Genomic DNA, 22,725 nt, shown 5'->3' with positions numbered 1-22,725 from the left:
AAGTGTGCTCCTAGGTGGATATATATATCGAAGCCTCCCTGAAAGCTGAACTTCTTTGTAAAATATGACCAGAATACTAAGCATAGTCAATAGTGAGTTACTGGAACTCAGCTTAAATTATTGTAAAGACTGGGAAAATAAAGGATCCATGAAACATTAGAGTGTTCAGTGGAAGTCCACTCCATGAGGGGAAACAGACATGCAAATCACATACAAGACTACATGGAAAGGTGCTGGATATTTTAAATCTAAAAATGGCAGACAATTGTCATGTAAAGGCCTATTAATGGAATTCCTTTAAGCTTTTCAACTTTTTACACATTTGCTGTGTAAATGCATGTAATAAAAAACCACTTGAGATCCTATGCAAAATTCAGGAAAAGGTCTGTTTTCCCTGACTCAGGGGGCTCATAAGGAGCCTTCATTCACCCTGATAAGATTTTGATGAAGATCACACATTTTTGTGTCTGGGAAAGGCACCCAAACTAGGACTCTGTCCAGAAGGAACATGTCAAAGCACTATACATTGTTGAGGGCACCATCAATGCAGTGTTGGCAAGTACACCAGATTCTAGGTGAGGGGCTGAAGGAAGAAGCAAAGGTCACATGTGCAAGGTTAGGAGACTGACCAAAGCTCTACCAGAAAGCTACTTTAGAGAAGTGGTTAACCTTCCTATTGTTATGGTGACCTTCAGTGGAATTTAAATGTATCCAATTTAATACTAATAAATGAAATTTATCTGTAGTTCATATACTAATAAATCTTGAACCTGACTGCACTGTGGGATGTGAGTAATTCTGAACTGCAGCCTGAAGTGACAATCATTCATCTGTAAGATGGAGAGAACACGTGTGTGGTTATTATTTCTGCTGCTCAGAGAGGAGGATATGTTCCAGTGCCTACTGGTTTGCTTTTGCAGGGGAAAACCTGCAGCACAGCCTGACTTGGTCTTTTTTTTGTTTGTTTTTTAAGGTGCTCATTGCCTTGGTTCCAGCCAGTTAATGTTTCAAGGAGCAGGATCAGCAGATATGCTTCCCTGAAAAAAGAGAACTTATGACCACCAGAGAAAGCATCACTTTGTGCAAGAAAGAGAACTTTAATTGGGGCTGTTTTCAAACAAGGAAATATTTCCCAAAGAAATTAAGGAACAACAGGCATCTCATGAACCCTCAAGCAGGTAATATGCTTTTTTTGACTTGTATTTTTTACAGTTCCACAAAGGAAAAAGGTGTGAAAAAAACCTACTACCATACTAAGACTTTACATGAACACTCACTGTGTCCCCCAAGAAGAAACAATAAGCTCCCTGCATGAGACATCAGGCACACTGAGTAAGCACTGCTAGAAACAGCAGTCTGAGGGGAAAAGACTTTCCAGTTATAACACATGGATGTTCACACTGTTTTGCTAACTTTTCTGAAGGCAAGAGAAATCATACCTTGTCTTGCAAAATGCAGATTTTCTGGACAAAGCATCCCTGAGAAGATCAAAAGGATATGGAAGAAATATCTTTTTATATTTCTGTGTTTCTGAAACACAAAATATGTCTCAATGGCATCAGCCAGTCTTCAGACAAGTCAAGGGGATTGTTTCTGTTAGCTAGAAGAGGTTGGGTATGGATCTCATAGGCCTGGAGACATGAACTATCATGGCTGTAGGCTAACTTCTTATCCTTCAGTTCTCAGCCTCTTCTGGGGAATGCCAAAATTTCTGACTTATTTAAAACACCTACTCTGCCCCTACCCAAAGCACACACCTGTTTTATTGTAACTTTTCTGAGCTGAGCTATGGTCCCACTCTCTTCATTGCTGCGCACTATGTCAGAGTGACAGCATGCTTCTGCTATTTTAATTGCTTTCCCACACTCCATGGGCCATGTCTTGCCAAGCAATACCAAAAAGCAACTTTGCAGCTATTTTTCAAAGTAATTTTCCTTCAGAAAGTTCCAGGTTCTTACATCTCTTTATAGCACTCAAATCTTTTCCCTATTTAGCACAGGAGGGTGCAAAGTGATGATGAAGTTGCTAAACAAAAAGTGCTTACCGGCTTCCAGAACTTTCAGAGTATTAATTTGAGTGACTACCTTATGAAGAGTATTAAGACATCAGAAACCATAGTTTAGATTGTAATTTTTAAAAATTACTTTGCACAGAAGTAACAATTATTCATATGGTTAAACCTTTGTATTTCTAATTACCTGTCTGTGCCTGCACCACTTCTTCATCTAACTCCTTTGGAACAAAAATATGTTTTATAGCAATTAAATCATTTTTCACAGTCTCCAGCTGCTCTCCATCAAGTGTTGCTAAATATGACTGAATCTGCAAAAGAAAGGTCAGTAAGCATTTCCAACCAATACAGAGCGTTTCTTAAATTGCTAATGTATAGTGATATGAAAATCAGTCAAGAACTGGAAATTTCCATTATGCTCAGATCTTGTGCCTAGCCTTCTAATGTGGACACACTCTTAGTTTTCATCAACAAAATTTGCTGAGTATCATAAATTTTACACCAGCCTTGCAAGATCATTGGGTCTCTACCATCTCCCAGAACATTAATTATGAATTATAAATCTATGGTTTAATTGCAAACTCTAATAAGCAATTTGGGATTGCTTGTATGAAGACAGTAGCAGGCAAAAAGAGCACAGGCAGAGTTCATGCTTAGTCTGAGCACTCACAGGAAGAGTGTGAAAACGAAGCCTGTTTGCCCTCCTTCAAAATGCAACCAAAATTATTGCCAGCCTACCTGTTGTGAAAAATGTATTTGACAGGTCTTTGAATGTCTCAGATATCTGCAAGGCCTTGTAATATCTAATCAGGGTGGCACACCAGACAGGGATGGGTTCTTTGAATCACTGTTTGCATTACAGTTGTGTGATGGCATGACTGTACTCTGCCTACTAAAGCCAAGAGAAATCCCTTTTCTCCCTCTGATGGAAAATTTCACTTTCAGGTCTGTTTCAAGGTTTCTTTTAGAGTTTGCTAGACAGACATGCAGACTGACTTTGTGAGAGACTGGGGAAAGACATTGTTTTCCTATGTCCCTCACATGTGGAGGGCATAAGATGTGTACAGCTCATATACTCAGAGTTAAATGCAAAATAAAGTTCGGAGACCCAGCTGAGGCTCTGAAGGCCTACCCAGGGCTTTCTGGCCCTCTCTGTAGCATTTTCCATTTCATAGAATCATCTGGGACTTTTTTTTAAATGAAACCCTATTAAGTAAAAGCTTTATAATGTTTATAAATCCCTGCTATTAGAAGGACATTAGCAATGCCTCCAGTCTCTCTTATGCTCCTCATCTGGTCCACCCAAGTGTGGCTTTTGGGCTGTTATTACAGGTCTCAAGATTACAGTACTGTAAGTGAGGGTTTTTTGTGTGTGTTAGTGTCTCTGGTAATTGGGACACATTCTGTGAGTCTTTTGGAACATGTATTAGGGAATTCAACTTATTTACACAGACATCTGCCTTCAATCCTATTGGAAAACGTAGTCCTATAAACCAGGGGCTGCCTAGGACATAACAGGAAGCACATCAGAAACCTCATGGTAACAAGCTGCACAACTCCTCCTTATCTTGTGGTATTTAACAGTGAAAGAAAAATAGTCTAGACACATACCATTAGCCAGAAGTTGTTTTCTACTCATCTCCTTCCTGTTTTGTGTGGTTTAATTTTATTTTTTTTTGCAAAAGCACACCCTTGAACCTTACATGTGGGTTTTGAACTTAGAATTTTGCATTTTGACATAATTGCAAATACAAAACCCAACATGAACAGTATGTACCTAGATGTTATTGAAATAAGCTGCTTTTAATTGTGTCAGTAAATAACACATTAAAAAGGGGATTATTTTTATAAAAAATAACCCAGGGGGTGAGAAGTGCTGATTTTAAAACAAAAAAGATGAAAACATGTATTTTAAGAAATTCATTCAGAAAACTGTCCACTCCAAAAGTTCTACTCATGCATTGTCAGAGGAATACTGATAGCTGACATGAAAAAATATATTTATCAAATACACCTTAGTGTATTCAGCATGCTCTTCAGAGGGACACAGAGCATTTGTATGCTCCCAGTAATATTTTTTGGTAATTTTATGTCAGTTTAAAAAACTAACAAAATAAAGAAGACTTACGAATTCAGTAAGTAATCTTCAATTCATTTTAATACACCAGACTCTAGATTAAGGTCTGGAATTCCTGAATATAAGTATTGGTGCCTGATAAAATACCAAAAGACATCAACCTCCTTGCAAATTATGGAAAGACATCTGCATAGTGTCACAAGCTGAAAAAGCCATACTACATATGGTCCTAACAAAAAATAACTTTCAGTTGTGAAGCTGTTTGTTTTGAGTTAATCTTGGAGTTAAATTTGTGTGTACTGGTACTGATTTCCTGAAGCCAAGGACTGGCCCATGGGAACAACTCATCCTTCTCTGACGTTGATGAAACACTGTTCATTTCACATGTACCTGCAGAGCCAAAATTTTTTACCAACCATTTTGATTCATACTGTCTGCACATGGTACCTGGGCTTCACTTTCATTTGACAGGATTTCCAGAGCTTCCAGATGAGACAGACCCTGGAACTCATCAAAGAGTAGTCCATAATGTGCTGTTCTTTCCACTGTAACTTGCTGGGCCCGCCTCTGTTTCTCTTTTTCTTTAGCTTCTCGCAGCAGCTGCAAAAACATACAACATTCCTCTTGTTTTATAGCTAGTGTTGGAGGTATGACAGATTTTATTACTTTCTGCTTCTGCCTGTCTAGGACATATAATAAAATTTGGGACTGTATCACACCTGCAGAGCTGAAATTTTATAGCCAAAATACCTAACTTCTTTTTTTTTATAAATGTCTCTAATAAAATATTTAAGTAGTATTCTATGTGTAGCTTTTCCCAATGGTAATTGCTAACCATTTTTTTCTAAAAAAAAAACCTGAACAAACAAATAATCTTGCTTACCTTCTCAAAAGCAGTGTAAGCTATGGGTACCATAAAATAAATTTAGCCACCAATTACAATGAAAGAAAAGTAAAAAGGAGTATTTCATATGCAGCTTTAAAGAACTATACAATCCATTCCACAGTCCATAAAATGAGAAGAAAATTATTTTTGGGACCTACCTACCCATGTGCATATGCACCTACATAAATACTTAGAATAAAATATTTTTATCAGACAGTAAAGTCAGTTTTATACGACAATAGGAATGACAACAGAGATTGGCCTAATAAGGTATGACCTCTACCAAAGGCAGGGCAGAACTATACCCTGTATACTTGGGAATACTTTGGATTGATCTCCTTATACACCTCTATACGTGTATGAAAAGAACAGAACAGTGTATGGAATAGGATCATCTATTCCTTCCTTCTGTTCCCAGAAAGGAACGGCCTCTCGTACGGATTTGCCACAGTAAAGCTTGTAAATACAGCTGAACTGCATCTGAGGTCACAATAAGCCTCTGAATGCCAGTCCATCATTCAAAATTTCTATGCTACTGTCTTAAGTTATTCATTTGTTTAAAAAAGGATTATGATGGCAGATTTTTCAGTCTCTACCTTCAAAAGTCACAGTACAAAATGACAAATGTACAAATGTACAAATGACAAAAAAGGAAATGCTTTGCTATGCAGCCATCAGAACTGACTTATGTCACTTTCTGTCTCAGATTTTTTTGTGGATATGGACATATTTTTTAGGAAGGTAGTCTCAAAAAGCTCTTTTTGACCCTCATTTTAAGTCCAACTAGAATTAATTTTGGCCTGCTACAACAGTATCAGTCTGTTTACACTTAAAATGACCAACATTAAAGAGGAATCATCTTGTTAAAAGAATACTCCTCTCTACAAGGAAATAAATATGTAGTAAAATTACAGTCTTTTAAAAATGTCTATTGATTCCACAGACTCCCTCCCCAGTGTGTCAGCAGAGCTGAAATTATTTTGTACTGACAGCACTTACACTTCTACTTTGTTTTTATCATGTCTCTGAATTTTTAAACATGAGTTACGAGTGTGTAAGGGTACCATTAGTTTAAATGGACATTTGGATAGAACTTTACACAGCTTTATTTCCTAATGAAAAATATGTCATATTCCAGTATTCATTTCCAATGAAAGTAGTGTAGTGATATTTATGCTGGAAGATATCTATCTACAGCTGTCACAAAACCACCAACTATTTCATTCTGTCTCCAGAGTGTAATGATTTATCACCACATATACTATCTTATAAAAATCAGTTACTCTGCATGTGATTATGCAGAAAATATGATTTTACATTATTTTTGTGGTTCTGTGAAGAAAAAGAAAGAGGAGCAAATATAAAGCATAATATTTATTTCAGACACCTAGACAATACCTACTGCAATAAATAAATTTGCTCCCTGAGGCAGCTGAAATTCTGGAAAAAACATCTGAAAATGCACTGACAGAGCTGTATTTAAATTAATCCAACCTGAGAGAGAGAAACTGTCCTTGCCATCAATGTTTTGGTTCTCTTAAATCCAGGATCACTTTCTGCAAGTACATTCATGGTTTTCTTCCCAATAAATTCCAGAGCATCTAAACCTCCAGATAATACACTCTTCCCCTGTATAAAAAAAAAAACAAAACAAAAATGTGGTTATTTTCTTTCCACTTTATGCTAATATGAACTGTAAAGAATATTGCTTTTGCCAACACCATCTCTGAACATTCAGACTTCTGGATTTTCTATAGTGTAATTAACAACAGTTATGATTGATAAGTTTATAAAATAATATAACTTTATTATTATGAATGCATTTTTAAAAAAGAAAAAAATGACAAGTATTTTTAGTTAATTAAAATACCCCAAAGGAAATATAACACGTGTTACAAATAAAAAGATTCTTAATAATACAACTTTAATTTTATCCAAAGTAGCATCTAGTCTGTGGGAACATATGGTAGATACAAATAACAAGGAACAAAAGTCCATAATGAACAGGGTGACTCTGCTTTACCTAACTATTTTCTAAGATGTTGACACTTGTTATGACTCTGAAAGTGTCTACTGAAATAAGCTTATACATTTATCAGATACTCACATGCTGATGTAACCTGATACATAATAGAAAACCCTACCAAAGTCTCAAATGGCATTACAGGCAACTTACTGAGACCTTAAGTTATTCTTTTTGTTTGGTGACATTCAGCACTGTGGCATAGTAGCCTCTCTAGATCTACAGAAGAGTATATTCTCTTATTTGAATATTAAGGTAACCTTAATGGTGTCCAGCTCTCATGAGCCCTACAATGCTCCAGACTCTGTAGTACCAGTCTTATGAATAGTTCATAGGAATCTCCCTCTGTTCCCAAAATCTTTGATGGAGGGCTCAGAGTGAACTAGATATGCACTAAAAAAGAACTGCTACTTCATAAAGCATGCATACTGGGGAGATAGTCTTCTATGTTTTCTTAGCTTAAAGTCTTTGGCAATATCAAGGGAAACACCACACTGAAAAGCTCAGAAAAAAAAACCAACAAACTATGGTAATAGTGTCTAAAAAATATTGGGGAGGAAGATGACACAAAAATTGATTTGGAAACAGTATGGTACAGGGTTTTCCAAAAGCTGAAACACAGAAAACCAGAAAAGGATGAAGTGCAACACACAGGAAATATATGAAGAGTGTACTAGGAGAGAACCATGAATAAAAGAATTTACCTCAGTGTGTCTACAGTCAGACCACCTTCTGGGAAGGCTAATATGAAGTGAGAGACCAGAAAAAGAAGTGAAGGTAAGGGTCAGGGACTAGCAATACAGAGGCTAGCAAAAGACTTAAAATTAGTAAATGCAGTATTTTCTTATTTTATCTGCCTTCAAAAACGGCAACAAGTTTAAACATACTTTCCCTGGAAGCACTTAACTGTAAAAAAATTAGAAAATGGTACCACCATTATAAAAAATACTTCCCAAAACTCTGCAAAATTCTATATATTTCTGTACAAAACTGTATTTTTCATTTAAACTGGTACCAAAGTAGCAACTTACTTAGTTGTGTTGTTTTAATTTGATAGTTATTTTGCCATGGAAGAGACTCCAACCAGACTTACAGCAGAACTGTTTTTACCAAGACCTATGACTTAACAAACTCTACCTTCAGTAAAGCTGCATGTAAAAACGATGAAGAGTAAATAGAGGAAAAAGGCTGCTAAAATGACTCACAGTGTTCTGCACAGCATTCGTGATAGCTGACAACATTCCACGAGATCCAGATGAAGGGGAAGAAGGAATAGTCTCAGAAGAGCTTTGATTCAGAGAATCTTCTGCTTCTAACAAAAGAAAAAACAGAGCTACAGCATACTTCCAACTTTACAAGTCCAAAAGTACAGTAAACTGGGATGTCTCATCCAAATTTTAATATTTTGCAAATTGGACTAATTTGGCAGTGCCAAAGTGTTTTGTCCAATTTCAGTAAACTTGAACTTACGTATCACTGGTGTTTCAGCTGCAGGAGGCTCTGCTGTTTCTGAAGATGCTGAACTTGGGTTATGAATTCTCAGAGTAGTTCCTGCTTTTTCCTTTACTGCTGTTATCCCATGACCTGTTGCAGGAGCATATTTTCAATGATATGATTTGAAAGCATATTACTAACAATGTGTTGTATTCTTATACTTCAGGAATTGTAACAATCAGAATAGCTATTAAATTTATCTCAATTTCTTAGTTTTTTCTAGGCTAATAATTCACTTTTCTACTATATCCAGTATATTAATTGACTAGAAAGTATAGATCTGAAATCTAATATGAATTACACTGGAACTGAAATGAAAAACTTGTTTCAGTGGAACCCATAAGTTTAGTTCCCTGCTTTTCAAAATGCTAAATTTTGTATTACAGTTAGTTTAAACAGAAATTTAAATTAAGAGGAATTAGACACTCCTAATGTCATAGGCTTTGGTCTCATCTAGTTTTCGGAAATCTAAAACAATTATCCCACAATTAAGGGGCTGAGTGACCACAGGGCTAAGCTAAGGAAACTGTCCTTCAGTCTGCTGCATAGGTTCTATGTTAGTTAAATGTTTTTGAAATACTGACTAAGGTCCTCAACTTATTGCAGGATTTAAGCTCCTCCGTTGTTCATTTGAATTTTAAATGCATCTCTCCTCAAATTTTAAAGTGTCTCTCCTCAAAGCTGCTGTTTAAATACAATTTGTAAAGTCTGTTGCTGTCAAATGTCATAGAATTACTGTTCCATTGGTAGGTGATCTCCTACAAAGACCTGACACATGTGTAGTGACTCCCTAACTCTCTATCCTATTAAAATGATCTAGTTTAATGTAAAGGATGTATGTCTGAATACTTTAGACAGAATAGGACTGCTCTGATGCTTTTCTACTCAGAGTTTATTTACAACAGAAAACCACATGGACTGGTAATACCTGGCTACAGGATAGGGTGGGATTGCCTGGTGGTCAGCAAAAGAAGGCAGTAACTTCCTAATCTGCATCAGCTCTAGCTGAAAAAAGAGTGCCCTTAAAAAGAGACTACCCTCAAATTGTCTACCTATTCTGCTCCTCAATCTCTCTCTCTCCCTCTCTATCTATCCTGTCTCTATCTTTCAGGGCAGACAGAGACAGAGGGGCCTAAAGGAACACTGTACAGAGACGTTTTACAAGGATGTGTAGTGATAGGATGAGAGGGAGCAGTTTCAAACTGGAAGAGATTTAGTCTGGATATTAGGAAGACTTTCTTCAGTGTGAGGGTGGTGAGACACTGGAACAGAAGCTGTAGATGCCCCCTCCCTGGAGGTGTGACAAGGGCAGGATGGATGGAACTTTGAACAATCTGGTTTAGTGAGAGGTGTCCCTGCCCATGGCAGGGGGGTTGGAACAAGATGATCTTTAAGATCCCTCCCAACCCAAAACCGTTCTATGTAAGTCCATTCATGATATGCCTCTCTCATCACAAGTGATGCAGATAGCACATCTTCCTTAGCTGGAAGTCTCTGTACATCAGCTGAGAAACACTAAGTAAAATCCAACCAGGCGAGCAATATTTCTTTCCAATGCAAAATGAAAGGGCTTCACTGACTCTACTTTTTCTTCTCCAGTACATCATTTCTGCACCTCACATAAGGGTAATCACTTCTAGCAGCAGGACAATACAGAGGAACTAAATTATCTGGCTAACTATTTCTGAGGACTAGAATTTCCTACTTCGTTGCTTTGGTACTTTAAACTGAACTGTAAACAGCTAAACTATTTCAGAAAAGCCATTAATACAGATGCTCAGGCAGGTACCTGGACATCTAAGTCATGAAGTCACACAAAACAATTAAACGTTTCTGTACTTTCCCACAATTGTGTAATCTATTAGAAAAGTTCAAAACATATTTTCTGAGTTTTATTAACTACAGCAAAATAGCCTATCATTTATCAGTTTTCTTCAGTGTTATGAATATAAATATATTTATACACATACAGTTATATGTGCATGGAGTCATACAAATATGCTTTTGAATATATGATTAAAGATACAGCAAAACTATTTGAAATGTAATTGAAAGAAGGAAAGCTTGGATTTATGACTCCATGATTTTCAGATGGGTTGCACATCAGGTGCTCTATGCATTCAATATTAAATATATTCTAGAAAAACACACATGAAGCAGCATTACTGAAAGATGACATAGAAGAAACTGGAGTACCTGGCAGCAAACAAGAACAGATGTCCCCTGAGGAACAGATGAGCAGAACAAGTAATATGACAGCATAAGCTGCATGGGGTACTGATGTTTTACACTGAAACAGAGAGACTAGCCAGGTGAATGTTTTCAGCTGTCTGAAGAAAATATGACCTTTGTCTATTTTATCTTGTCTTACAAAATGCATTGAAAACATCAGCATGAATAGAAAAAGGTCCAAAGAGTTGTTCTGAATGGAGTTAAATCCAGGTGGCAGCTGTCACAAGTGGTGTTCCCCAGGGTTCAGTGCTGGGACCACTCCTGTTTAACATCTTTATCAATGACTTGGATGAGGGGATAGAGTGCATACTCAGTAAAGGTGCTGATGACACTAAATGGGGTGGAAGTGTTGATCTGCTAGAGGGTGGGGAGGCTCTGCAGAGGGACCTGGGCAGGCTCCATGGATGGGCCAACTGCTGAGTTTCAGTAAGGCCAAATGTTGTGTCTTGCACTTTGGCCACAAGAACCCCCAGCAGCACTACAGGCTTGGATAGGAATGGCTGGAGAGCTGCCCAGCAGAGACGGACCTGGAGGTGTTGACCGACAGCAGCTGAACATGATCCAGCAGTGTGCCCAGGTGGCCAAGAAAGCCAACACCATGCTGGCCTGCATCAGAAGCAGTGTCCAGCAGGACCAGGGAGGTGATCCTGCCCCAAACTCTGCCTTAGTGAGGCTGCACCTCGAGTACTGTGTGCAGTTTGGGGCACCTCAGTATAAGGACATGGAAATGCTGGAGAGGGTGCAGAGAAAGGCAACCCAGCTGATTAGGGATCTGGAGAACAGGTCTGATGAGGAAGAGGCTGAGGGAACTGGGGCAGTTCAGCCTGGAGGAGGCTGAGGGGAGACCTCATGGCTCTCTGCAACTCTGGAAGAAGATGGTAGTGGGATAGCTGTTGGCCTCTTTGCTCTGGTGACCAATGACAGGACAAGAGGAAATGGGGTAAAGCTCCACCAGGGTTGGTTCAGGTTAGATATTAGGAAAAACTTCTTCACAGAAAGAGTGGTGAGGCATTGGAACAGGCTGCCCAGGGAGGTGATGGGGGCATTCAAAAGACAGGTAGAGATGAAGAGCTACAGTGGATGGTTTAGTGGTCAGGGGTTGTAGGGTGGACAGTTGTACTTGATGATCTTTTCCCACCTTGATGATTCCATGATTCTAGTATAGAAGAGCTATGAATGGGTATTCTTAACTTTTTGAAGAAAGTATTATTTTTTCCCTGTGTTGCTTCTGTTGTTTTTCTTGCCTTCATGATTTTTTTTCTTTCTGTTGGCTGGCAATTTCAGCAGAATATTGTTGTTCATCTTGGTAGCTGAAATCTTTCACTTGAAAAGGAAGATTTTGCAAGCAGTTTCTGAAAATGTGGCCTGCCTTGGCATTTGCCTGATCTGCTCAAGGCCACATCAACAGCACTCACAAATGCTTTAGTCAGAAACATCCCACTTGGCTTTAGGCACTCTTATCTCCCACCTCCCAGCTTACTAGCTATGGATTCCCTGTAGAACTGGAAGAGGCAGACAGACACCTCCGGAGGGCAGCTCAGCTCTGTCTGAGATCTAAACCATTCTCTGCAGGAATCTCTGCCACTTGTCAGTCTAGGACTCCCAGGCAATGGACTGCCTGCTGCAGTGGTATAGATAGGGAGGGTGAATTTGAGATCTAGCCCCTGGCTGTCACACAGTTGTTGTCACCAGTGTTGCACCATGGGGATGTTTCTGATGAACAACTGATCAAAATTCAACCTAGTAAAATGATGAAGCCTCGGGTGTTTCAAGCTAAGGACAAAGATCGAGGCCTTAAATTAGCATCTGACACTGACTGAGAAATAGAGGAATAAAAAAATGGCTGGTGTGAGAATCACCCCACTGGATGAAGTACAGGTATGTAGAAAAGGCAACTGTGCTCTGGTTTTGTACACTAAAAAGAGGGACCCCATTTTGCTCACTTTGAGGCTCTCCTGTCAGCATTCCATTCCCTCAAAGTCCTTAGAAAAACATCTGTTCCTTGCAGTTAACACTTATATGGAGGGAAGCACATCCATACAGTCTTTGCTTGGAAAAGCATAACTTTAGCACCTTACATGCTTATATATTATGAATGCCACAGTTCATCCATACAAAACAAATCAGCATAAGAAAGGCAAGGGCTGCAGGAGAAGGCAGTAACTGTCATTAAGCTAGCAGATAGTTAGTTGGAAAAAACCCTGAACAGACAAGCTTTCAAGCTGTTTCTAAAAACAGAAGTCACACGCTTCAAATACAGGCTGAGATTTTGACTCATTTAAGCCCTTTGGACAAAGGGTTTGCTGTTGCAGCTAAGGTGACTCAATGGCTTCTTGGTGCTGCTCTGCTCCTTTCACGTTCTATATTTGTCCCTACTCCTTGCCCTGGTGATTATCTCAGTGATTTGGTTCAAGGAACTGAAGAGACAGAAGAATGGATTTTTCTTCCTCTAGAGTTATTCTTTTGTCAGTTTTGCTTTCTGAACTGGATTGCTGGGAGCTCAGAGGAGCATGAGGGCTGGCACAGATAAGAGAAAGAAACATGTAAGGAAAAGAGAGATGCAGGACTGCACATTTCAGTGGCTACTAGCCATGAGACTGGCTTAGTTGCAACTGAATGGTGTAATTACTGATTTACTAAGAAATACAATTTTAAAGACAGTAAAATAGTGACAAAAAGTACAACAGGTTGTGTCTCCACACTGAGCCTACTTTCTCCCATCCCATAATCCCAGCAACTACTCCAGTGGATCTACTCCATTGTGGTTCCACAAGGAGGGAAACCAAACTTCTTGCACCTTTTAAAAACGAAAACAAACTCTTCATTTCATTAATGAGGCAGAGTCAGTAACTTTCTTAGTGTGACATCTAGTGTCAGACACAAAGCATGGTTCAGTGACTGCTACTAATCCAAACACATCACAGATTCTGTTGTGTAAAGGAGTATCACATCTATGTTGTGGCAGGGACCTTGATTCAAATAATGTCAAAATCAGTTCAAAGACAACAGATACTTTCTCTAGAATACAAAACCACCAAAACAATCTGGTTATATGTACACAGTGACTTAGAGATAAGATATAACTTACGTGGAAACTAACTCACCATTAGATCCTAAAATCATAGAATCACAGAATCCTAGAATGGTTTGGATTGGAAAGGACCTTAAAGATCATTTAAATCCAACGCTCCTGCCATTGGCAGGGACACCCACCACTACACCAGATTGCTCAACGTGGCCTTGAACACTTCCAGAGGGGGGGACAGCCACAATTTTCCTGGGCAATCTGTGCCAATGTCTCACCCACCAACATGAATCTACCCTATTTCAGCCTAAAACTGTTCTCTCTTTTCCTGTCACTCCATGCCCTTGTAAAAAGTCCCTCTACAGCTTTTCTGTAGGCTCCCATCAGGTACCTGAAGGCTGCTCTCAGGTCTGCCTGGTGCCTTCATTTCTCCAGGCTGAACAACCCCAACTCTCTCAGCTTGTCCCTAGCAGGAGAGGTGCTCCAGCCCTGTGATCATCTTTGTGGTCCTCCTCTGGACTCACTCCAGCAACTCCAAGTCCTTCTTATGGTGGAAACTCCAGAACTGAACACAAGACCCAGGTGGGATCTCATGAGAGTAGAGCAGAGGAGGAGAATCACCTCCCTCAACCTGCTGGCCATGCTTCCTTTGATGCAGCCCAGGACATGGTTGACTTTCTGGGGTGCAAGTACACAATGCCAGTTCATGAGTTCATCAACGAACAACCCCAAGTCCTTCTCAGGGCTGTTCTCAATCCATTCTCTGCCCAGCCCATATCTGTGCTTGGGATTGCCTTGACTCATGTGCAGGACCTTGCACTTGGCCTTGTTGAACATTACTCTGTTTGCACAGGTTCACCTCTCAAACCTGTTCAGCTCCTCCCTTCTGTCCAGCATGTCAGCCACAGCACACAGCTTGGTGTCACTGGCAAACTTGCTGAGACAAAGATATTACACAGCACTGGTCCCAGCATCAGCCCCTGAGGAATGCCACTCATCACTGATCTCCACTTGGACATTGAGTCATTGACTGGAACTTGCTGTGTGACCATCCAGCCAATCCCTTATCCATGGTGTGGTCCATCCATCGGGTCAGTGTGTAGTGAAATGAGGCAACCAGGTGCCACTAATTGTGCCTGATTAAGGGATGAACTCAGGACTGAGCTGAGCCTGTGACTCAGGCCTCACCTTTTATTGGCTCCCTAATCCTGCTCATGCACAGTGGGGGCCCGCCCTAATCAGGCACAGGTGGGCTTAACACAAGCTCATGCCACTCCCTGGCAATTAGTGGCACCTGGTTGCCTCATTTCACTACATCAGTGTCTCTCCTATTTAGAGACATGGATGTTGTGTGGAACAGTGTGGGACAGTGTCACTTACTTTGCAAAAGTCCAGCTAGATGACAGGAGTGGGTCTCCCCTTACCTACCAATGCCATAACCCTTACACAAAAGGCCACCAAATTTATCAGGCACAATTTGCCCATAAGTGAAGCCATTGTGGCTGTCACCAACCACCTCCTTATTTTCCATGTGTCTCTGCACAGTTTCCAGAAGGATCTGCTCCATGATCTTGCCCAGCACAGAGGTGATACTGACTGGCCTGTAGTTTCCTAGGCCTTCTTTTTTTCCTTTATAAAAAAGGGGGTTGTTTCCCCTTTTTCAGTCAGTGGGTACTTCACTGGACTGCCAAAATCAGCTATCCTGAACAAATTATAGCCATGCATTAAAAATGCTCATCTCTTTGGGAGTATTAAATCAAGGTTTGAAGGACAATTAATATGATATCCCTCGAACAACCAGTTCAGCTCAATCTTACAGAGAAAGGAATGTAAAAAAGAATTTTTTACAGTAAGAACAATCACTCACTGGAACAACCTCCCTACAGACATGATAGTGTCCCCACTGTTGGAGGTTTTCAATATGTGACTGGACAAGGTGCTAGATAATCTCATCTGGGCACCCTTTCCCACAAAAGCCTGGACTGGAGGATCTTTCATGGTCTCTTCCAAGCTTGGCTATTCTACAATATTTGTTAAAAGCTGAATGCATTTAGTTAGGCCTTTAAGATGTTACCTGGTGCACCTCAAACTGTTTCTGCTGTTTTTACAGAGTACAGTTTGGAAGGAAAATATTTTTCATACTTAACCAGACAAGCAGTTGTATCATACAAATTACAAATTACATACAAATTACAAATAACATAACAACAGAGCAGCAGAAAAATCACATACTGAGGTGTTGGTGGTAAGTCTAATTCCAAGAAAGAACATTTTCTTACACAATTTGTTATACTGAAGGAACAAGCACATTAAAATGGACTGGATTATGGCAAACCTGTTTTCTAATGTAGAATAGGAGATGAAGTATAAGTTCAACTGCTCAGATATTACATGGAATAACTTCAAAGGGAATAATAAATATTTAATAAAGGGAAGGCTTACAGAAATTCCTAATAGCTTTAATTTTCCCCTCTCTCTTTTGCTAGGAATTATACTGAAGCAGATATATCATATATGCAGTCTAGATAAAAAGTTATTAGAAAGTAATGTGGGAACTCAATCTTACCCTGACCTCAGGGTCAGAAGTCTAAGTTGTAGATTTCAGGAAAAATGGGAAGAAAAAATAGAAGTGCTGCTTTACACACATCTGGTTTCAGGTTCTTTCCTTCCTCTTTGTCACTGCCAGAAACTACATAGCAGATGGTTCTTCAGTTTCAAATAGTGCAACCATTCTCATGTAAAATTAAAATTAATTTAAAATTTTCTTCTTTCTGTTATACACGTGGATGCTGCTTTGCCTAGATAACTATGCCTGTTACAACTGTGTGCATTTTTAAATAATCATAGAAAGGTTTGGGTTGGAGGGAACCTTAAAGATTATCTAGCTATTCTTAAAATATTTATACATGGTGATGATATGGCTATTCAAAATAGACAACACCACACAACCTTATCAAGTCATGCTGCTTTAACAACATATTTGTTCCCAAATTTACTCTCTGTGAAGAAGTTACGATGTAGCTACAATGCTGATACAGTTAGATGTTAAAAAGCCAGTATCAATTAAGCAAAAATGTTTAATGTAAATGAACCAATTTGTCATATGGCCTATACAAAAATGAGATTACATCATTTAAAAGTCCATGGAAAGCCACTGAGATACAATGCTGGCAATAGGTTTTATAGATAAAGCAACAAAGAGCTGTAAGATCTACATAAGGACATTTCATACTGACATACTATCAGAAATGGGAGTAGAGGAAGCACAGGGTCCAGGTCTCAATATGTTGTTTTACTCTCTGAAGTCTGGTGTGATAGCTTAACAGTTTCACCAGGTCCCAATTAAAGCTGGAATGATTTATAAGAAGAGAATTCATACTGTACAGACATCAGTCATGGTGTATAAACCTCAATAAATGGATATGAATGAATCTGGGCTGGAGTGCTCTGCCTTCAAAAAGCAGTCAGCCTGTCTGATGGACATTACATCAGATTATGTTTTTTTTCTGTGAAGAAGCCACAATGAAGTAATTCACTAACCTTACAAACAAGCCTAATACCTTGTTCATAACCTGACCTGAAGAAATTTTTATGTGCTTTGACAGAACATTAGGAAGGTCTTTCTTCCTATGAAAAAAAATGCTTGCCAAACATATCAGAATAAAATTGTTTATGGATCTTTAAAATACAAAATTATGACTTATTTCCATTCACTTTACTGACTGAACACTTACCCACTGTGGCAGAAGCTGATGACAGGAGAGACTTCCCCCAGGTACCCCAAGATCCCCATCTACTTGCTTTAGATGAGGATTCTGTATCCTATAAGAACAAAAAATATTACTGCACTAAAATTTATGTTACCCAAAGGCAGGAGGAAACGCGAAGAATTTGTTAGGCAACAAAATCCAGCTATGTAATAAATAATGATATAAGCAAAAATGTTTGTGCCACTGCTTAGAAGGGTGTGCTATCTGAAAACAGGCACTTTGTAAAGTAATACCTGGCTTCCCTCCTCATGGTGATGCCTTCTGAAGAATGATTTTGGACAGACAGAGTATATATGGAAATAGCCCAGAATGATGATTGGCAAAGCCTGTACCAACCACCTCCCCTGGCAGATGCTGAAGCTCTTGTGCAAAGTAGTTCCTGCATGACAGGTGTCATTCTTACAGTACTCTGGGGTTTTTACTCTTCTCACCTCACCTTTTCTTCCTCCAGGAGGAAACCATGGTCATCAGCCTCACTCTGTGTGTGTGAGTTAAACTATCCTTGCAGGCTTTGACTGAAAGGCCCCATAGTAGGTTCTGCAGGCTCTACTGCAGAGCATAACTTCTAGCTGAGTAACTGGAACACCTGGTTGGGAAGGTGCTAATACTGGTGCACACATCCGTGTAGTGAACATATGAGCACAATTTCAATGTCAAACAAGAGCATACATATGGAAAATCAGTTAAGAATTTGGTGTCACACTAAACTAAAGCTTATTTCACATACAGTACCCCTGGGCAGACATGCCCTTCTCTAGCTTCATTATAATCACTAATTTGTATTTCCTTTGTGGTCGAAGTTTGGTCACTAAGGTGTCACTAACGTGTCACTAAGGACACGTTTTTTAAGGTCTTTTCATTCCTAAAAGTGCCACAGATTCCTAACAGAATCCTGAACACTTACAGGTGTTATGTGGAGTTGAAGCTTCTCTGCTCAAGAAACAGGATGGGAAGCTTAGTTCAGATCATCTATTTTTGAAAGCACCTGAAACTCCAGAGATATTTTACAGATGTCCTAATATTTCTTCAGGTACATGATTCTATAAAAACATACAAGTTTATTAGGGCTATTATTAAGGAGATGCAGCAACTGGACTCCTTCCTGAGTTCTACCAGGAGCTAGAGTTAAGACACTTCTCTGCCTGAGTCCCCTCAGAGGTGTAGCCCAGTAAGATGTATGTGCACAGGGAACTCTTAACAACTGAGTTAAATGAAAACAGAGCCACAGGAGGTGCTGGCTACCTTTACATTTATGTGTGGTATTGAGTACCAGTATTCCATACCTAAATCATAGTAAGAAACCATTATCTTGAGAAGAAAGTCTCTCAACTCAAAACCAAAAGCTGAAGTATTCCAAGACAGCTCTGCATTGTGCAGTGTGCAGATCCCCTGTCACCTTTTCTAGGTAGACCACAGTGTTTTAGCCTCTCTGAATTTGTGGATAACTTCTTGCAATTACTCATAGGACTCCCAAAGGTCTGGATCACAAATTGAATACTATTGGCCCAGAATAAATAAAAAACTACCAGATGTTACACCCAGCTTCATGAAACCTACACTGTTTTTGTAAAGTCAATATCTTGAAAATTAGCAAGTACAGGATTCAGCAATACAAATGCAGTTTCAATTATGGCCTCTTCTGTGAACAGAATGAAGCAGATTTGTACAGAAAGTCAGATAACAAAATCACAGGAGTATTAAGTATATAAAAAATGGACTACATTCTTTATAAGACATAGGTTTTGGTATAGTTTCATTGCATCCAGGCTAGAAATACCAAATTAGTATCATACCGGCAAACAGAAATTAAACTGTTCTTAGATTCCAAAAGCCTGGTGTTGCAATTTAACTTACTTCATTCCTTTCTTTTTATTCCTTATTTTTGTGATAAACAGGATGTACATTTTACAAAATTCTGGCTTTAGAAAACCAGGTAAGGGAGGGCTTTTAAGGAAAAGACGGTATTACTTACCTGACTGTTCTGTTCATGCAGTTTTTCTTCAGATTCAGGTTCTGCATCAAGGCTTACAGTCTCATTGCACTCAGTGGGCATCTCTTCAGGTCCCTCTCCATTGGAAGGCAGACTTTCAATTATTTTTTCAGTCAAAGGGTCTTTGTTAATAAATATGTCTCCTTCCTGACCATTACTGATACTCTGAGCGGCCTGTCCATGTTCATCATGTGGTGACTCATGCAAAACCTCAGTTTCCACAAGGTGTGGTACAGACTTGGGAGGCAGTATCTCACTGCTGGGCATTTCCATTACTTCAGGCTTTTCTTCAGATGGGATGCCATCACTTACGTCTTCAGACATTTTCAATTCTGCATAGAGAAAATAAATTAAAGCTTTTAGGTTCCATAAGTATTTCAAAGACCATAAAATACACAGCTTTTACTATAAGTTCTTGCTAAAAAAACAACACAGCCTTGACGTAAGGCTTCATGAAGTAGGGAACCCTGTGGCACATGCATCATGCCAACACTGATATCACAAGTATAGCACTCAAGTACGAAAAGCAGCATTACTGTTTTCCAAAATATGGCTTGGTGAAAGATAAAGGATGTTCATTTGTCTGGAGAAGTCAAATATAAGCACTTCCACATGGTTAATTCCTATGTTCCCTTCTAGATGTATATGAAAGACCACTGGAGAACAGGATAATCTGGGCTGCAACAGACAAACAGCTCTTGGTCTCCTTATCATTTCCACGTACATTTTACTACAGCCTGATAACTGAGAGTAGAATGACACAGTGTGACTAAAGCTGTGGTGATATTTATGTGTTGAAGAAAGGAAATAATTTGAGAACATGACAGGTTCTGGACCCTGCAGACATTTGATAGACAAAAATCATTCACTGCTCACACTGTTTCTGCATCACTTGTTTCAGAGACTTACTGCTAGGGAATAAACAGTAAGTAAACGTCTCACCTAAAAGTACAGACGTCAGTTCAGGAATTAAGTTGTGTGATTAAACTTCAATTCTGAAGTGAGAGTAAGTTTGCATGAGGTAAAGTTTCTGATTTGTATTTATTGTAAGTTACGAGCACAGATTCTCTTATTTACACCTTATCTTCTAATGCAGCTTTCTTTTTCTTAGTGTTTTCCACCACTGTGCAGTCATTAGGCTCACAATCCAGGAAGGGAAAGAAATGGCCATTGAATGAGCTCTGCAGATGATTAAGGAGTGGCACTGGCAGAGTCCAAAAGGACTACAGCACAGGGGTAACTTGTTGGCAACAATGGTATGCCTGTCACTCCAGTCAGATGATCCCTGATGTGAGTTGTAATTTCAAGCTCTTGTTTATATACAGAGTTGCACTGCACAAAATAAACTTAGAGCCTCTCCTCTGCAGATGCTGTATTTTCACTGACTCCCATATTAATTAAATACAGTTCAAAGTTTTGCACCTGTTAAGAGTGAATGATGTTCTAAAAGAGAATAAGAAACATAAAAAAAAAGCAAAAAAAGCATAATGTAAATGGGATTTAGAAGAAGCCTGTCTAAGAAATATGTATTAACATTAGTATTTATTAAAGTCTATAGAATCATGTACACTTCTGGCTTTAGCTGCCTGCTCATCTCATTTGAATGTTGATCAGCTGCTTGAACAGTTCCAAGAACAGCATTTGGGATCAGTGAAGAAGAAATTAATAAATAAGTACTTGGTGCTACTTATATTACTTAGCTTAGCCTATAGCTTAATGATGCTTAGAACACATGCATTTACAACTCAGAACCTTTATATCTGCCACATGTATTTGCAATTTGCCATTACAAATATAGCAAAGACTATAGAGTGCTTTAGTGTGGGTAAACACAGACACTGTTTTAACAGCACTCACAGTGTGATGGGCAGCACCAGCAAAATAATTTTTTTCTGTTTGTAAACCAAATCCCACCATCAGCTATGAGGATCCTCTACTAAAACCTGTAAAACCCGTACATCCATGCACTGTCATGTTGCGTGGGTCCAAAAAAGAAAATGCAATTTATAAAGGATCTCACATATATGTGCACATAAACTTTTGCAGGACTGGGTCATCTTTGGGGACCACTCAGGCCAAGGTCCTTGCAGTTGTCACCTGAACCTTCCTCACGGGTGCAAATCACGTAACCCCAAGTTACCACTTCCCTCAGCAACCACAAGCCGTGCTTGACCCTTGGGGCATGGCGCCGTTCATGCTGGCATCCTCTCTCGGATCTGGATCAACACCTACACTGATCAAACCCAACCCGGACAGCTCCGCCCAGCGGGACCGATTCTCCACTGGCGGTTCATGTGGCCGATGCCAAGGCCAGGGCCGGGCCGGGTTGGTTCTCTCCAGCCGCCCTCAGGCGGGCAGCGGCCATCGGCCGGACGGACCCGCCGGTCCCCAGGGGCCGGGGGTGGCGGCAGCTCCCGCCCAAGCTCGGTGGCACCTGCCAACCCGCCCTGTCAGGAGTTTAATCCCGTTTCGAACCCCAAAACCAGCCGCCGAGCAGTGCCTTTGGAGACGGATCAACGCCCCCGTGAGGGGTAACTCTTCCGGCCGGCCGGCCGCACCGCGCTCCCCTTTTTGCTCGACGCCTGCGGTCTCTTTTCCCGCCGCGGGACGCTGCGGGCCCGGCGGGCTGAGGCGAAGCCTCCGTCGGGTGCCCCTCGCTGCCGCCGGCAGCTCCCTCTACCCCGCTGCCACCTGCCCCCGGCCCGGGGCAAAGCGAGAGCATCCGGAGTGCCGCTCCCTCAAACCCGCGGCGGCCACAAATTCCCCCCTTTTTTTTTTTTCTTTTTCTTTTTGTTGTTGTATTTTTTTTTCTTTTCGCAATCCCCTCTGGGACAGAGTTATTACTGAGCAGCCCGCAGGCAGTTTCAAAAGCGGGAGAAAAAGAAGAAATATCGCTGTTATCCTTACCGCTCAGCAGTCCCCTTCCCGGCGCCCCCCCCCCTCGCTCGTTCCCCGCCCCGCCACGTCGGCAGCAGCGGGGGGAGGAGGCAGAGCGGGCCGGGCAGCTGCGGGCCGGCCGGGCTGAGGGGAGGGGGGGTGGGTTGACTCTTCTTCCCTCGCTCTTCCGCCGTCTCTCAGAGGAGGCCTTGTGGTGCTGAGTGGACCTCGGGCTGCGGGCCGCGGTGGTAGCGCTGACCCATGAGGAAGAGCCGCCCCGGCCACCATTATCGCCCCTCACGGCCCTCAGCTCTCTGCGTCCCCGCTCAGCAGCGGGGCG

At 40.4% G+C, this 22,725-nt stretch overlaps 1 protein-coding gene across 2 annotated transcripts in view; it reads right to left on the bottom strand.

Annotated features, from left to right (window-relative positions):
- The window catches only part of FAM114A1 (family with sequence similarity 114 member A1), a 36,466-nt gene extending 13,872 nt beyond the window's left edge, over positions 1–22,594 (bottom strand). For both annotated transcript variants that reach the window (XM_030450049.1, XM_030450050.1), the window contains exons 1-8: positions 22,416–22,594; positions 19,491–19,840; positions 17,483–17,570; positions 8,468–8,581; positions 8,203–8,309; positions 6,469–6,603; positions 4,536–4,688; positions 2,199–2,322 (exon numbers count right to left, since the gene is read on the bottom strand). In XM_030450049.1, the coding sequence (XP_030305909.1) occupies positions 2,199–2,322; positions 4,536–4,688; positions 6,469–6,603; positions 8,203–8,309; positions 8,468–8,581; positions 17,483–17,570; positions 19,491–19,832 (1,063 nt within the window). In that variant the 5' untranslated portion in view covers positions 19,833–19,840; positions 22,416–22,594. The remainder of the gene's footprint in view (positions 1–2,198; positions 2,323–4,535; positions 4,689–6,468; positions 6,604–8,202; positions 8,310–8,467; positions 8,582–17,482; positions 17,571–19,490; positions 19,841–22,415) is intronic.
- Positions 22,595–22,725: the final 131 nt, after the last annotated feature.

This window comes from Calypte anna, chromosome 4A (assembly GCF_003957555.1).
Source record: "Calypte anna isolate BGI_N300 chromosome 4A, bCalAnn1_v1.p, whole genome shotgun sequence".
Lineage (NCBI taxonomy): Eukaryota > Metazoa > Chordata > Aves > Apodiformes > Trochilidae > Calypte > Calypte anna.
This window is presented reverse-complemented; position numbering and strand designations above follow the sequence as displayed.